Source organism: Neolamprologus multifasciatus, chromosome 17, assembly GCF_963576455.1.
Source record: "Neolamprologus multifasciatus chromosome 17, fNeoMul1.2, whole genome shotgun sequence".
NCBI classification, from domain to species: Eukaryota; Metazoa; Chordata; class Actinopteri; order Cichliformes; family Cichlidae; genus Neolamprologus; species Neolamprologus multifasciatus.
In genome coordinates, this window is record NC_140455.1 from 32,758,439 (window position 1) to 32,774,919 (window position 16,481).

The window sequence follows — 16,481 nt, forward strand, 5'->3', positions numbered from 1 at the left end:
TCTGACATCGTTGTTTTTCAGAGTTAACAATATTACTGGTTGAGTTTTGGATGTGCTGGACTTAACTGTAACCCTGCAGTGGTCACGGGTCCGAGCACAACGGGGGGATGAGGACAAAAAAGAATAACGAGAAACACATTTAACTATTGACTGCCACAAAAAAAAGAAAAAAAAGAAAAACCTTTAAAAAATATATTTTAAAAAAACGCGAGAAAGAGAGCAGGGTGGGAGAGGCGTGGACGTGGGTAGGAGGTGTGTAGGGGGTGGGACACAGAAGGATGCAGGGTGTGCAGCCTCATCCCGGGGGCTGGTGCACCGGGGGAAAAAAGGCCACCGTCTCTCTCCCCTCCAAATACTATAACAGTCTCACTTTTGGAGACGCATCCGGACATCCGGAACCCCATCTGCCTCCCCCCCTCCCTATACCCTCTCTCCTCTCTCTCTCTCGCCTTTAACACCTAGCCCGCTTTCAGTCCAGGTGGCAGAGCGCACATCGGCCGAGGGATGCAGACTCTCATCTCCAACAACACACGGATAGCGGAGCTGGGAACAGCCGCCGACAGCCACGGCTCCGTTAGCTAAAGAAGGCGAACAGCTCTGCATTTGCGTGGACTCTAAAAAAAGGATACATTTGTTCTCAATTCTTCTTCTCCCTTTTTTTCTTAAACCCAAGCGAGCAAATCAAGCTGTGTTCAATGCGCAACCATGCTCATCATCTCATCTCGCAGTGCGCTGCTGTCCGTCTACTACCCACAGATCTTCCTCATCCTCACCAGCGGTAGCTACCTGTAGGTTTCTTCTGAATGAACACGTGTAATTTCTCCAACAGGTAGTAGTGCCTTGTGCGCAAATTAGCCAATTACGCACAGGGAAATTGGACTAACAGAGAGCGAAGTTTTGTTTTGTTTTTAGTGCAGGTGTTTATTACAGCTGATTTTTTTTTTATTATGATGATTATTATTTTTAGCTCAGCATTGACTTTGCAAAATGAAGAAATCCGACTCGTGTTTGCATCTCGTTCTGGTGTGGCAGAGATTTTATTTTAGAAAGTGGGATAAAAATAAATTTGGACTATACATTCCCTCAATATACGGGAAACATGGGGAGGAAATGCGTGATTTGTGTCGTGCAGTTAATTTCATTTTATCCTATCATAGACTGCCAAGGAACAAGAGCTGTGGATTTTTCCTTCAACATATGGCCACGTGTGTCATTTTCCGTCTCACATTGAGTCATAAAGATTGAATGAATTCGCTTGAGTGTATGCATGTAGCCAATATTTAATCGGCAAGATTTGTGCACGTTCTAGTGTGTGCGCAGCTGATGAGATAACCTGCCCTCGTGGATTTACACATTACACCAGAACCACTTTGTCATAGAAGCACCTCGTCAGACAAGGGCCATAATTGGAAAGCAGCATATGGAAAAGCCTCATTTTTGGATTACTCCATGCTTTGCCCACAGGCCCAGGCCTATGTAATGAGCTCTTTTCTTACAACATTAAAAGACCCAGACCTTCACAGAGAGAATGATTGCTGCACCATACATGCCTCTCATTCATATTAAGGGCAGGTTCTGAAGCCTTAAAGTAGCAGTGCTGGTTCATGTTTTATATAATATAGAGAAAGAGAGGTGGACAGAAATGTCTGAATTTGAAAACCAGTTTTTCTAATTAAATACAGCACTTTCTTATGTCTATATAAGAGTCCATTAAATCAAACATGATAAGACGTGTTTTTATTTAGTTATCTTGACAAATGTACCCATTTCTCCTCTTGACAATAACATCTTGATACCCAAGCAAGGTTTAAGTTGGGGGCAGAATTCAAATCTTTCTGATTTCACTCAGATTTCAGTTCCATAATTTCTATTGTTCTCTCTCACTAAGCTCCATTACTCTCTGCCTAGGGCGTTGTCTTCTGTGGTAGCTCTGGGTGCCAACATCATCTGCAACAAGATACCTGGACTGGCCCCACGTCAGAGAGCCCTCTGTCAGAGTCGCCCCGATGCCATCATCGTCATTGGTGAAGGTGCCCAGCTGGGCATCAACGAGTGTCAGTACCAGTTCCGCTACGGCCGGTGGAACTGCTCAGCCCTGGGAGAGAGGACCGTGTTTGGACAAGAGCTGAGAGTAGGTCAGTCTGGTTGAAAGTCAGCTTCTACAAGAAGTATTGACAGTTTTTCTCTGTATAGACACATAGACTGTATGCGAAAGATGGAGGCAGCCACTGCATGGTTACCTAAAGATTGCAGATACGTTTTTGTTTTGCTTGCACCATGTTGGATTTTTTTGAGCCAGAGGTGACTACATAAAGACAAGCAAGTCAATAAATAAGTTATCAGCTAATGGTAGCATACTTGGTTAGCAAGCTACAGCCACAAAATATACTGCTATACGAACCTGCTAAATCTGTGCTAACTAACATATGCTAGAATTTAAGTTTCTAACACTGAAGCAAAAAATATTTCATGAGATGTCAAGCGGATTTCATGAGATAGACATCACAGCTGGCCAAAATAGTTTGTCAGTTAATCCCAAGATAATCAGAATCAGAATCCTTTAATAATGCCTAAGGAAATTATGTATACACCATTAGTGCAAACATACCATGAATCTCAGCTCAGTAACTTAGCAGAGGTGTGTCAATGCTCATTTCAATCAAAGAGGCCGTGTCCCAAATTTTAAGTCTTAAAAAGATCCGAACAGGTGAGTTAGGAAATATTCTGCCTTCCTACAGTTGTTATGAAGAGGAAAATTGGCTTTAGAGACTCAATCCGTGTTTCGTATCATGCTCTAAACATTGTTAATTTCATCTTTAATGCTGGTTATTTGAAAACCGAGTCAGTATGGACTGATGTATGCGTTCTAGATACCTCGGTACTCGAATGTCAAAACTTGGGAGTGACATCACTCCAGAGTTAGCACATTCCAGAAAAAGACAGGAAAAACAGCATTTGTTTTGGTTCTTAGCAAGGTAGAGCCATGCAGGTATTACTAGCAACACTGCATAATACATATTTTTTTTGTGTTACAAAACACATTCATGGGTAGAGCCTGAGTGCTCTGAAAATGCTTATTTAGTGAGTCAAAAATACAGAATAGTGGTAGTACAGATGAGAAGTTTACCGTTTTTCTACTGTTTATGTTTATTGCTGCCATCTCAGGGTATGTTGGTCTGCTCCGACTTTTCTGAAGAAATCAAAGTTGAGGGGGTTTTCCACAAAAAATTTCCAAATCACAATTTCCGACTTATTCAGGAACGCACCATAACTACCTTTTGGAGTCAGCCCCTAGTGGCCATTAGAGGAACAGCAGTGTTTTACACTTTGGGTTCACCCCTGCTTGTAGATTGTAGAATATGTGAAAAGTAGGCTGAGACTGAACAGCTTCAAGGACGAGACAGGGGTGTTTGAGATACTGACATAGTATCAAGTACAGATTGACAATATTTAACATAATTTGACCTATTGAGAGTAAAAAGGTGACAGAAGAAAGTTTATTGGCTAACATTTTACAACAGTCTGATTAAATTAAATAAGGTCCAACAGGTGGAAATGATAGATGTGATAACAGGTGGACTGTTCAAACCAAGCCCAGCCGAGATTTCCCATCACTGAAAGTTGAACATCAGCGCGTAGACGAAGCCATTCTTCTTGCCACGAGAATCTCTTCTCATTCTTCTAGTGTTGCCTTTGAACGTCCTGTCACTATTGTCAGCGCTGTGAGGAAAAAGTTGGAGCACTGATGAAGGCATTTCTGTTTGGAGCTCCACACGAGAGAACAATGAATGAACAAACTCCAACTCTAACGGCTTTGCTAGTATTCCCAAAGGGGATTTAAGCGACTCTGCTTGCCATGCATCGTGGTTGATGGGGCAAAGACTTTCTCTGTGAAGCCTCACTTCAGGTCCATCTCTGAAAGCGATGCATAAACACATAATCCACATTCTTCCCAGTTTTATTCCTCACAGGAACGTATTTGCTCCTAATGTGAACCTCTCATGTAAATCACATTGTAGTTGGAGCTGTTTTGTTGCGGTCTCGCTGTGGGTTTGGATGCACGTTTAATCTAGCATCTCTGGGAGCAATCACTTTCTTCAACATGGGAGACGGGCAGACGAGACGTCTGGATCGCTTTATTTCTTTTGTCAGAGGAAATGTCTCTTTTCTTTTGTGGTGTGTGAACAAGACTCAGAGAGACGCTCTAGACCTTACTTTGATCCTCGTGCCCTTTCCATGAAGAACAATCAAAAGACTTTATTTTATTAAGAAGTAAACTAGTTAGCAGGCTGCAACAAATGTGTGAGCTTTCTAGATTTTTTGGGGGGAGGTGGGGTTGTAAAATAATTTCTTGTAAAATCACACACATCTGTCACCTGATTCTTACCCATTTTCTTTAGTCTTAAAGACAGAAATGTGAGCTAGGGTCTTAGCCCCCTCTCATGTGGCCAATGTGCCATCCACCACTTTATTTGACTGACCTGCTGAGCCTGTGAACTCATTAAATGTTGAGAAAAACCAGCGAAATTCATGCAAAACCACTAATTGAAGTCAGCTCCAGCAGCTGGATGGCAACAATGGAACCCTGCATGCACTGCTGTACAATCAAAACAAATCACAGTGCGAAGAGATGGCTGTTTGGCTATTGAATGCGCCTGATGCATGGAGAAAGACTCAACCATACAATATATCCGAATGGGTCGCAGATTCGGCCTGATGAGAGACGACTAAAGAGTTTGTTTTGAGTTATGGAACGAGCGAACCGCAGGCCTGATGGTTTGCGAGAGCGAGTTTGTCAGGTTGGAGGCGCGCCATTAGAATCGCCTCCACCAGAGACGCCATGGATTAATACTCTGGGGCTGCTCAGAAGAACGGAGGCCCGGCATTATCCTGATTGGTGAGCGGGGATATCCTGTTACCAGCTTCTGTGCCAATAAATCCATCCCCTTTCTGCCCCCCTCCCCCACCCCATAAATATCAACGTGTTTATTCTGAAGTTCGATTGGCGACACGCAAAAAGCTTGGAAATGGGCACATCTCAGTCGAGCCTGGCCACAGATTATTTCAACATGCAACACACAGCAGTATCATTTGCTGGAATGATGCGGACCGCCTAAGACAGAGACAGAATGACACTTGAGCTGCGTGAGAAATCCCATTGATGAAAAACATTAAGCAAAGTAACTGCGAGTGCTGATCTTTAAAGGGAAAAAAAAGCTCCTCCAGTCAGCCAGTAGATGTCACTTGTGTTTTCTTCACCATGGTGATCACTGCTTCAACAGTTACCGACTAACTGTGCAGATCAGCGATGGAGCATGAAACAAGGCTTACGGAGAAAAGATGGAGTTATGAAACTGTGCCTTTACTCTTTGGCTCATTATTTTGCCTCTTACAGTAAATTTACAGAAGGCATTAACAAATACTGTTATACACCACTGCTCTCTTTCATATTTAATCATGTCCTTAAAGCAGTGAATTTTTTTTTTCTCTAAAGCCAAAGAGCAGCAACCCAGCTTTGCACTTCAATACATTTTGAGGGCTTTTGCCTTTTCCGGAAAGCTGGAAACGAGGGACTAGAGAACTTGTCGTGAAATGCAACAAATGTTTGGCTGCTGGGGTAACCCCATAAAATTGAAAGGCCTTTTGTCTGCCCGCACAGAAGTGTTTTCTTTTATTTTTGCCTTGCGTGTTATTTGATGTCAAGTCAAATCAAATCATTAAAAAAACAGAAGAAGGACATTACAAATAATGCATGGTGACCAAGCTTTACTTGGACGGACCTTAGGACAGACTTCACAGCTAAAAGAGAATAAAATAATAATAAAAAGGAAAAGTTAAAACAGGACAAGTATATGCAAATGCCAAATATTCAGCCTAGTTTAAAAGCCAAAAACATAAAATGTGTTTTCAAATGATTTTCTTTTTTTTTTCTCAACAAAGAACGCTAGTTTTGGAGAGGTCCTGATTTAACTCTTTACCCCTTGAAAGCCTAATAGGAGGAATCCTTGAAGCTTTAAGGTATCCCGAGAAAATAGATCTTCAGCGGTTTGGTGACCTCATGGTAATTCTACCATAGGTCTGCATAACCTCTAATTGAGCAGAGGGCTAATTAGCTAAAAGGAGTGACTTGGTAGTGTCAAGGAATCAGTACATCAGAAGTGACTTTCAATGGGTCAAGACAAAAGCCTTTAAGCTTACAAACATGGGCCACAGTCCAGAAATGCTGAATGCTGTATTGTCTTTAAGTCCAACTTTTTCCTGATAGTAACACTTTTTGCTAAGAGCATTTGAAAAGATGTCAGAAAGACAGAGAATAATGTCTTTCTGACATCTTGTCAGGTTGCTGCCTTGATAAAAATGAATATAATATTGAAGGGGTTCATTCCTCTTGCAGAGTGTCTGTTAAATCTTTCAATGCTCAGTTCAATTCAGTTTTTCAAGTGGAAATTTTAAAAATCCCTTCAGTTGTGTCCTCATGAGCTGAAAGGTATGTTCCACTACATTAAAATCAGGTGACTGATTTGCCCATTCTCTTTGCCTGGAGAAACTCTTGGGTTGCTTTTGCAGTATACCATAACAATGCCTCCACCATGTTTGATAGATAGTGTGGTACGCTTCGATCATGAGCTGTTCCTTTCCTTCTGCATACTTTTCTCCTCCCATCATTCTGGTACAAATTCATCTTGGTTTCATTTGTCCAGTGATTTCTTTTCAAGAACTCTGCAGGTTTCTTTTGATGTTTTCTGGGAAAGTCTAATCTGGTCTTCCTAACCAATCTGCACCTTAGTGTAAACGCTCTGATTCTTATATTTTAGCATCTCTTGACTGTAGACTTTGACAACAGCAACAGGTCCACCTGTTCTTGACTTTGTTGTGAAGTTGTGAAGAGGTTTTTCTTGACCATGTAAACATATATTTCAGTTTTCTTCTGTGTTGGTTTTGGTGTTGCTGAGCTGGCCAGTGCATTCATTCTTTTTAAGAGTGAACCAGGTTGTTGATTTGGCCACTCCGAAAGTTTCTGCTCTCTCTCTGATAGGTCTGGTTTTTCAGACTAATGATGGCCTCCTTCACGTCCATCAGCATCTCTATGAACCTAATATTGGAATAACAATGGATTCGGTATATTAACATGATTCTATTTCTTCAGGCAGCAGGGAAGCAGCGTTCACTTATGCCATCACGGCTGCTGGAGTTGCCCACGCAGTAACCGCAGCGTGTAGCCAAGGCAATCTGAGCCAGTGTGGTTGTGACCAGGACAAGCAGGGCTACAATGACCAGGAGGAGGGCTGGAAATGGGGAGGCTGCTCAGCTGATGTCAAATACGGCGTGGAGTTTTCGCGGCGTTTCATGGACGCCCGCGAGATCAAGAAAAATGCCCGGAGGCTGATGAACCTGCACAACAATGAGGCAGGGCGAAAGGTAACACATGATCACAAAACTCTGTCTGACCAGTTGTAAACGAAACAATAAAGCAAATAATAATTAAACGATGTGTGACATAAAACGTGAGGGTTGGTAAGGACGACTCCCAAATGGAGCTGTGCCACAGGCCTACAGCCCATTCACTGAATTACTAAGCATTAAGTCAGAGTTGAGGATATTATCCCCCGCCTCCTTTCTCAGCGGCAGCACCAAACACCACACTTCTGCGCCACCACAAATACTGAACCGACCGGAGGGACTTCCAAAAATGCGATAACCACGAGGGGAAAGACAGAGTTTCTCTTAAGACCAGAGCTGTAGACAAACAAGTTACAACATGATGTAATTATGAGCTTTAAGTCATCTCACGTTGAAAATGCATCGAAAACAAAATACAGCTCGGTCACCAAGGCAAACAGTCACCTGTCAATTTTGTCATCTGAAAATATTTGTATGGCAATATAATATAAATCTGGCTCAAACCACAATGTAACTCTATACATGCATGGTTGCACAACGGCTCTGGTCAGTTTTCTCGGGCTGACATGCTATTCTGTGGTCTCAGCAAAGGTAAAGTTAATTACAGACTACGGTTCGGGGGTATGAGTTATTTTCCCCAGGTTTTGACATAAAGTTGGCCTATATGTTGCTGCGCTGAAAGTTGAAGTGCCCACAGAAAACCCAACTCACCAGAACAGACAGACTTTAAGGCTGAGCGAATGCTATTAGGCATTTTAAGCAATGGACCTGCAAATTTAAAATGACCATTCGCAACACACAGAAGTGTGTACACCCCCGCGCAACGTCAATTAAATGTCAAATGATTCAAAATGATGAACTTGTACTAGCTGCTTACTTTTAAGTTGAATGGTCAAGTGTTTGTTCTCCTGTGAAATTAAAAACAGGCTGATTCTATTCAAAATACCAGGAAACCAGAGCAGCAACTTTTAATAACAGATTCAATCCGCTTTGGCATGAAGAATATCAGTGTCACACAGATTTCTGAAGAGATGCTGTGCTGTTCATCAGAGACATTTCTTTCAGCTGTTGGTGTTCTGCTGGATTCCAATCAGGCAATATACTTGGCCTGGTCATAGTTTTGAGTTTTCCTTCCTTTAGAAACTTTTGTGTGCTTTGGATGATTATCATGCTGGAATATTCATCTTCTGCCAGTCATTTTGTCAGCCGGTATTTTGGGATTTCCACGGGTAGCCATGGCCCAAGCTATAAATGTCATCTCTTCAACCTCTTTTGCATTCATTCAGCCCCGTATCACCTTGGAGCTTCACTGCTGGTGTGGGGGTCCCGGATGAGTTTGTGCCAAACACATTGGAACCTATCTAAAGCAAATAAATGTATCTGGCTTCATCTGACCAAAGAATGCTCTCCTAAAACCAATTTTTGTGTGGAACAGCAAGCAGGACCTTTTTTGGAAGTCATCCTTAGAGCTTGCACCGTCCTTTCGCACTGTCTCAGATGTCACACAAACTCTGACTTTCACTGATAAGATAAACAGAGGCTCAAAGGTTACCTCTCAGATTTGAACTAGTCTACAGACTATGGTCTGTGGTGACATTTCAGGAGGTCAGTGGCACTATGGCTGGCTCTGTTACTCTTGATTAGTGCTGCAGCTGTGTTTTGACTGCTTTTGAGTCGGTTACTGATCTTTCTCCATGTTTTTCCAACCTATTTTTCAATTCCTTTGGCAATTCTACTCTATAAGAAGCCATAAAGCAGCCAAGCAGACAGACAGCCCATAGCTTCAACATTAAAAGGGCTGTGGGGGATCAACACTGCTAAAAAAAAGAATTAAGGGAACACTTCATTATCATAGTATAACACAAAAATCAGTTAAAGTTTCAGTTATGAAGCATGAACCACTTTGAATGAATTTATCTGCTTTGATTAAAATCAAGGTGATAACATGTGGAGACGATCCTCAAAAAGGGAATGGTTTTGCAGGTGATGCCCACAGACCATTGCTGTCTCCTTATCCTCATCCCTGTATACGATGTTGCAGGCAGCGTAACGTTTGCCACACCAGTTCCATACTCTTCTGCATCTGTCACATGTGCTCAGTGTGACAGTGCTCAGAAAAACATACATAAATAGCTTTCATGTTCATGTTGTAGGGTTCTGGCAGTGAACTTCCTGCACCTCTTCATACAAAGGAGCAGATACCAGACCTGCTAGTGCGTTGACGTTCTTACACAACCGTGTCCAGCTCTCCTCGCGTAACGGTCCATCTCCTGGTATCTCCTCCACATTGTTGAGAGTGTGCTGGGAGATACAGCAACCCTTCTTGGATGGATCAACCCTGAATGGGTTAGGATTTACGTACCAGCACCCCCAAGCACCACCGAGGACACTAGAAGTAGCCAAAAACTGAAGAAAATTCAGTCAGGTGGGATGAGGAGAGAGGAATGGTCTGTGGCCAGCACCTACAAAACCATTCCCTTTGTGGCGACTGTCTTGTTGGCTCTCCAGTGCACCTGTTGTCACTTTCATTGGCACTAAAGCAGATTAAATCAGAATGGTTTTTGCTTCCTAAATGGGCAAGTTTATATCCATGACGTTTAACTGACTTTGATGACCAAATGTTCAGTTAACTTATTTTGAGTTGGGTATGTTCCAGCAGTTAGGCCAACTGGAAGTCAAGGATTTACTCAGTTTGTTCTCATGATAATGAGATTTCTTGTGTGTAAGCAATCTCAGGTGCAATTAATTTTTATTGCATTGAGTTTCTATTGTAAGACCTGTGTTTTCAAAATACTCTTTCTTAAGTTCTTTGCCAAGTTGTATTGTTAATTGTTATTTATCCTACTGATTAGGCTTTTAACCACCATGATTAATGTGTACCAACCTAATATCTACTCTCTGTGCGCTCAGATCCTGGAGGAGAGAATGAAGCTAGAGTGCAAGTGTCATGGTGTATCTGGTTCCTGTACTACTAAGACCTGTTGGATCACCCTGCCAAATTTCAGAGAGATCGGTAACCTGCTGAAGGAACGCTACAGCGATGCAGTTCAAGTAGAGCCAGTTCGAGCCACACGGCTTCGCCAACCCTCCTTCCTGCGTCTCAAACAGGCTCGAGGCTACCAAAAGCCCACAGACACAGACCTGGTGTACCTGGAGCGCTCTCCCAACTATTGCGAAGAGGACAGGGCCACAGGAAGCACAGGGACAAGAGGAAGACTGTGCAACGGCACCTCGAGCCTCGCAGACGGCTGTAACGTCATGTGTTGCGGTCGGGGTCACAACACACACCACTACACGCGAGTCTGGCAGTGCAACTGCAAGTTCCACTGGTGCTGTTTCGTCAAGTGCAACACATGCAGTGAGAAATCAGAGGTTTTTACTTGCAAGTGAGGAAACAATGAGGCAGGGTACAGAGAAAGGAAGGGAAAAGGGACAAGGGTACGAAGGGAAGGGAATATGAGAAGCTGGAATTGGAAGTGAAGAATTTTGGAGGTATTTATTACATTTTGCACATTCTGACATCCCATCTGGAATGGAAAACAAAGTGGAATTTGTTTGGGAGCAACAGACATAAATATTTAAGACACGTAACTGCTTGCATGCTAGAGTAAAAGTGACATGACAGTGAAAGGATTTTTAAGATAATATCGGTGACGTATCCTACAGATGTTCTACAGAAGAAGAGAAAGGCGACTGTTGGATCTTGGAAAACGTCTGGAACACGCTAACTGGAAATACTATGAAGTAAGATTGCAGCGGAATGCGTTCAGCTCTACACTGTATTCGGTTTGAACACTGAAAATGAATTATTTATGTCAAAATATTTTTCACACTTAGAGGATGATTAGCAAATTCACGTGCTCTGGCATTTTTTTCGGGCAGGCCACAATGGTTTTTTCATATGGAAGCTCAATTACAGCAACTAAAGAGCAAAAATAATCTTTTTCCATTTTTTCCTCCCATAAAGGGCAACTTACTAGTGCTTTATTCTCTTTTTTTGCACTCACGTGGTTATGTTTTCTTTTTTTATGTCATGAGACATTGGTTACTTTGGGGAGCTGTTGGGTCATGGACATACACTCACCGCCGATGCTTTCCTATGCCAAGAACCAAAGAGGCAGAAAAATACACATGAAGTACTTTTAAGCACCGTACTTGTCAGTTTGAACGGCACCTCGTCTTGACTGTGTTCACTGTTTTGTTTTTGGAAGGCTCTTGACTTCTGTGAAAACCATGTAAGCCTCATTGGAACTCTATAGAGGTGCAATCAGCTTCAGATACATCCAGCATTCCCATGAACGGCAGAGACGTGGAATTCCACATTCATGGTCTGTGCTTACACAAGGCCTTCCAGCGCGGTTTAGGCCTGCCTGGATGGATGGCATGTACCCCAACCACACGGAAGAGGGTATGTGAGGATCAAAGGCCTCAAAGCTATTTTTGGACAGAACCCTTAATGTATTCAGAAATGTTTATTTAGGCTTTATATAACTTACAAAACATTTTGAAGAGTATATTTTTATATGAGGAACGTGGCACTTTATGTCATTTAAGGTGGAAAGAAAGTCACTATTTAGGAGTGCTTTCTGACATCATTGTATACAGATTGAAAAGCTTTAAGTTATTTGGAATTTTTGTTTTTCTTCAAGGTTCCTAAACTGTAAATATTCTACATGTTTTATCAAAAGTTGACCAGATCGTCTATCTTCACATGATCCTTCATAACTCAGAGTGGGCTCTAATAGTTAGCTGTCAAATCAAAGTAATGCAAAGGCAAGTGGAAACCACTATTAAAGTGGACCTATTATGCTTTTCCTTGTTTTCTATCACATATATAATGCTACAATGGTGGGTGCTCATCTTAAACATGGAAAGGTTTTCAATTAATGAAGCCTGAAATCCTGCTTCAGACTGCACTAAACACTTAGTTTTAGTGTGTTTTTCCAACTTCGGCTCTGTGTAGTATTCACTGAGAGGGGGCATCCTAATCTGGTCATCTAAGGCAGCAGTCCCCAACCCCCGGGCCTCGGACCGGTACCGGTCCGTGAGTCGTTTGGTACCGGGCCGCGAGAGTTGAGGGTCAGGTGTGAAATGTATGGTTTTCAAGGTTTTTATCGGTTTTCAGCGTTATTTTGTTATCGTTTTTATCGTTAACTCGGTTTTCCTGGGTCTTTTCACGTGTGTTATGAATAAATCTTCTTTTTTTCGGTACCGGTACTAGTTTTATTTTGTTGTATTTATCCGCGACACCTTAAAGGCCGGTCCATGAAAATATCGTCGGGCATAAACCGGTCCGTTGCGCAAAAATGGTTGGGGACTGCTGATCTAAGGGACAAATCTTGTATTTGTAAATGGCATGCAATCAGAAGAAAGTTGACTTAATGAGAGGGTTTTATTAAAGGAAATGGATGAATGCAAGATAAATGATTATTTTGAACTGTGAATTACTCAAAGCTACTCTAGAGTCCAAGTATTATAATATGCAGCTGGAAAACAAGCATAATAGGTCCCCTATAAAAAAAAAATAAAAATAAAAAGGTACATGGAAGGTGCTTATAGACAGTACATGGGAAGTGTAAAACAAAGTGCATGTATTTTGTATTTGTCTTAATGGTGCTTTTGGTTAACAGTTTCCTAAAAGCATAGCTATAACTTAAAGAAATTTAACTAAATCTGTATTTTATTTGTTTTGTCGCAAAATTAGAGTCTGCAACACAAACATTGACAGTTGTATTTCATTCTTTTTTTTTACCAATAAAATTTCTAAGGCACCTCTAGCTTTTTTGTTTTGTGTCACAAAAGGCCAAAAATATTTCAATAAAAACAAAGAGCTCTTTGATACACGCAGTCCTTTATTATGCATTAAACTCATTATTCATAACCTCATAGTGCGACCCAAAGAAAATGAAGCTTTGAAACCCCAATCAGAAGGCACAAGTACATTATAGTAGAGGCCTGTGGTGTAAAATGCTGACATGGGAAACAAGAAATCATGACCTTGACCAATGTGGTACTAATGTGTTAGGAGATGACCACATGGCTGCAGCCATGCCACCTCATTCAGCAGGCTGACTTGCACAGGCTCTTTCCTGTGAGGCTGAAAAGCATTGCAGCCATTCAGTCAAGTGCGACTAACAGCTGTTTTGTTAGCCGTCTGAAATCCTGGGGACCGGAACCCCATAAGCTCCCTTCACTATGTTGGCGGATCGAGAGGAGAGTCCGACCAATTGTTTCAACACATTTTGTCATTAAAAAATCAGGTGCAGAGCAAACAGGGTGGAGCAGGGTGTTGGCAGGCGCATAAAGCGCTGCTTTGTTGAGTTGTCAGGACCGTTCAGCTTATCCAGCAGCAGGAGGGATGTCATTCTGCAAACTAATGCTTATGGTCCCATTCCTCTCACTCGCTCTGCAGATGCACAATTCCAGTATGTTCTTATCTACTGCCTACTGATGTAGAATTGCTATCACAGGTCAGCAGACCAAACATGGCTACAGCTAAACAGGAAATACAATATTGATGAAATATTCCAGGAAAAGTCTCCGGAGTCTGGTATAATAAATAATAGATTGCTCAAAGTATTGTGAAGTGTAAGGTGGTGTTATTCTAGAATGGTTAGAAGTCATCCTGCATGCCATGATCTCTCTAATGCCTTATTTTTAATCATTAATGGATAGAAATAGAAGATTAGGGTGAAATTCACAAAACTATGTTAAGTATTTAACTAATACTGTTATAATCCTATAACAATAACTGGAAAGGCAAGCAAAAACACGGTAAACACACTGGGCCTTGTTTTTAAATAACGACACATGCATTTGTATTACTGCATTTCCCCCTTAAATCGCCTGAGCTTATAATATCGTTAATACCATATCTGTGTAGATAAGTGGATATTGGAAATACTTGAATAAGGTCTTCATATCGTGACCAAGATGCCTCAATTTAATTAGGTAAGGCAGGGAGGGGGTAGATTACATCATGTTTTGGTCATTCTCTGTTTCATGGTTACTGCAGAAGTCACTATGGGCCTGGGATTAAACCCAAACCCCTGCTGGTATCATCTGTGTCTGTGAAAAGCAAAAAGCCAGGATACTGCAGTGCTCTTTGTCTTTGGATTAAACCGCAAAGCATCAGCCCTGCCAAAAGTTACCAGCATGAGCTCGCCGCTAACAAACTCTTCATTTCCCAGACTCGGATCAAGACAAAGCCAATGCTCCTGGCATCCTGACCTCTGCTTCTATATCACAGATCTTTTGTTTACATAATAGTTTAGGCTTGAGTACCAGCATTACTGAGGTAGAAAAGTACATTATAGAGCATAATACATACTTTTCTGATGGGACTTTTTTGATTATTGTGTGGGCAGCAGTGTGACTGTTAGTTATCCTGGACAGGCGCAGATAATATTTGTCTAATACTAAGCAGGCCTAGAACCTGAAGAAGCTGCTTAAGTACTTGGTAACATTCATGAGGCTTTTAACACAAGCTGCATGTTCACCCATTAGCGTACACATTTCATGTATTCCCTTCTACTTTACATGGAAACCTGTTTATGGGTTGAGGACCTTCTTTCTCCTCACAGATGTTTTTTAGGAGTCTTTCCTGACAGGTTTGAGCAGCAAGGTTCCATCTCGTTCTTCCACCAGGAAACCCAACTCCTTGAGCGCAGAGTAGTCAGCTGTGCCGCAGCGTTCCAAAGTGGCAATCAGTTTCTGGTTCTCCAAGTTGTGCTCCAGGAGGTTCCTGATGGTGAAGATTGCCCACTGGCTGATGACTAGAGATGCCCGGTTAAGGACAACAATGTCAAAGTTTCTGCTTTAGAGAGTGGAACATGCAGCTGTTCCATCTTTTATTTTTAAACATATTTTTCAATTACTTATTATGCTTATTAACTCCTCCTCACATTTATACAGCTTCAGAGGTAGATCTTCATATTAAAGATGGGAAAAGTTACAAATAATACAGTCAGCATATGTGGAAGCAATCCTTTTTAGACAAAAGCTTGGGAATCAGTTTCTCGCTTTCTCATAGAGAAGGGATCTCCATAATACAGTAAGGCTAAAAGCAGCCCCACCCACCTGCTCTTCAAACCTTGCGTTTCCAAGGAGCAGCCAATGAGAAGAAACCAGGTTTAAAGAGAGATGAATAGCTGAAACTACTCATTTCAGACAAAGGACAAACTGAGGGGTTACACCACAGCCAAGTTTATGAGAACTATGGATGATTTTGAACCGATTAAAAGTAAGCAACAAAACAAAACACATTACTATTGCCTAAAAACAAACATCCATTTAACACTACTGCATCAATTTAAATCAAAATTTGTGGTCTTATTCAGTCTCTTTTGGAATAAAGTTTTGTATATTTGTACAGTAAAGCCGGTGAGTTTGCACCCCCCCCCCCCCCCCAAAACAACAACTTTGCATCGAGCTACAAGGTAGTAGATGTCATGCAAGATGGATCTAGGAAACGAACTTGTTATAGAAAGAAAATACAACACCAACAAGACCTGGAAAATAGATCAAGCTCTTTGATCTAATCATCCATCCATCCATCCATCTTCATCCGCTTTATCCGGGGCCGGGTCGCAGGGGCAGCAGCCTAAGCAAAGAGGCCCAGACCTCCCTCTCCCCAGCCTCCTCCTCCAGCTCATCCGGGGGAACACCAAGGCGTTCCCAGGCCAGCCGAGAGATATAATCTCTCCAGCGTGTCCTGGGTCTGCCCCGGGGCCTCCTCCCGGTGGGACATGCCTGGAACACCTCACCCAGGAGGCGCCCAGGGGGCATCCTTACCAGATGCCCAAACCACCTCAGCTGGCTCCTTTCGATGTGGAGCAGCAGCGGCTCTACTCTGAGCCCCTCCCGGATGGCCGAACTTCTCACCCTATCTCTAAGGGAGATGCCAGCCACCCTTCGGAGGAAGCTCATTTCCGCCGCTTGTATCCGCGATCTCGTCTTTTCGGTCACTACCCACAGCTCGTGGCCATAGGTGAGGGTAGGGACGTAGATCGACCGGTAAATTGAGAGCTTCGCTTTTACACTCAGCTCCCTCTTCACCACGACAGACCGGTGCAGCGTCT

The 16,481-nt window shown here is 42.3% G+C and overlaps 2 protein-coding genes across 3 annotated transcripts in view; one reads left to right on the plus strand and one right to left on the minus strand.

The window, feature by feature from the left end:
* On the plus strand, window positions 1-15,804 carry LOC146499691 (protein Wnt-7b-like). Of its 2 annotated transcripts, none has more exons than XM_085138895.1 (4): window positions 1-788; window positions 1,909-2,135; window positions 7,148-7,419; window positions 10,312-15,804. In XM_085138895.1, the coding sequence occupies exons 1-4, from the start codon at window positions 706-708 to the stop codon at window positions 10,789-10,791; spliced, it is 1,062 nt and encodes a 353-aa protein (XP_084995021.1). In that variant the 5' UTR covers window positions 1-705; the 3' UTR covers window positions 10,792-15,804. The 2 variants fall into 2 exon arrangements, with proteins under 2 accessions (XP_084995021.1, XP_084995022.1); XM_085138896.1 differs by having other exon boundaries at window positions 580-778.
* The window catches only part of atxn10 (ataxin 10), a 15,150-nt gene continuing 11,904 nt past the window's right edge, over window positions 13,236-16,481 (minus strand). The window contains exon 11 of the mRNA XM_085138894.1: window positions 13,236-15,176. Within this exon, the coding sequence (XP_084995020.1) occupies window positions 14,992-15,176 (185 nt within the window). The 3' untranslated portion in view covers window positions 13,236-14,991. The remainder of the gene's footprint in view (window positions 15,177-16,481) is intronic.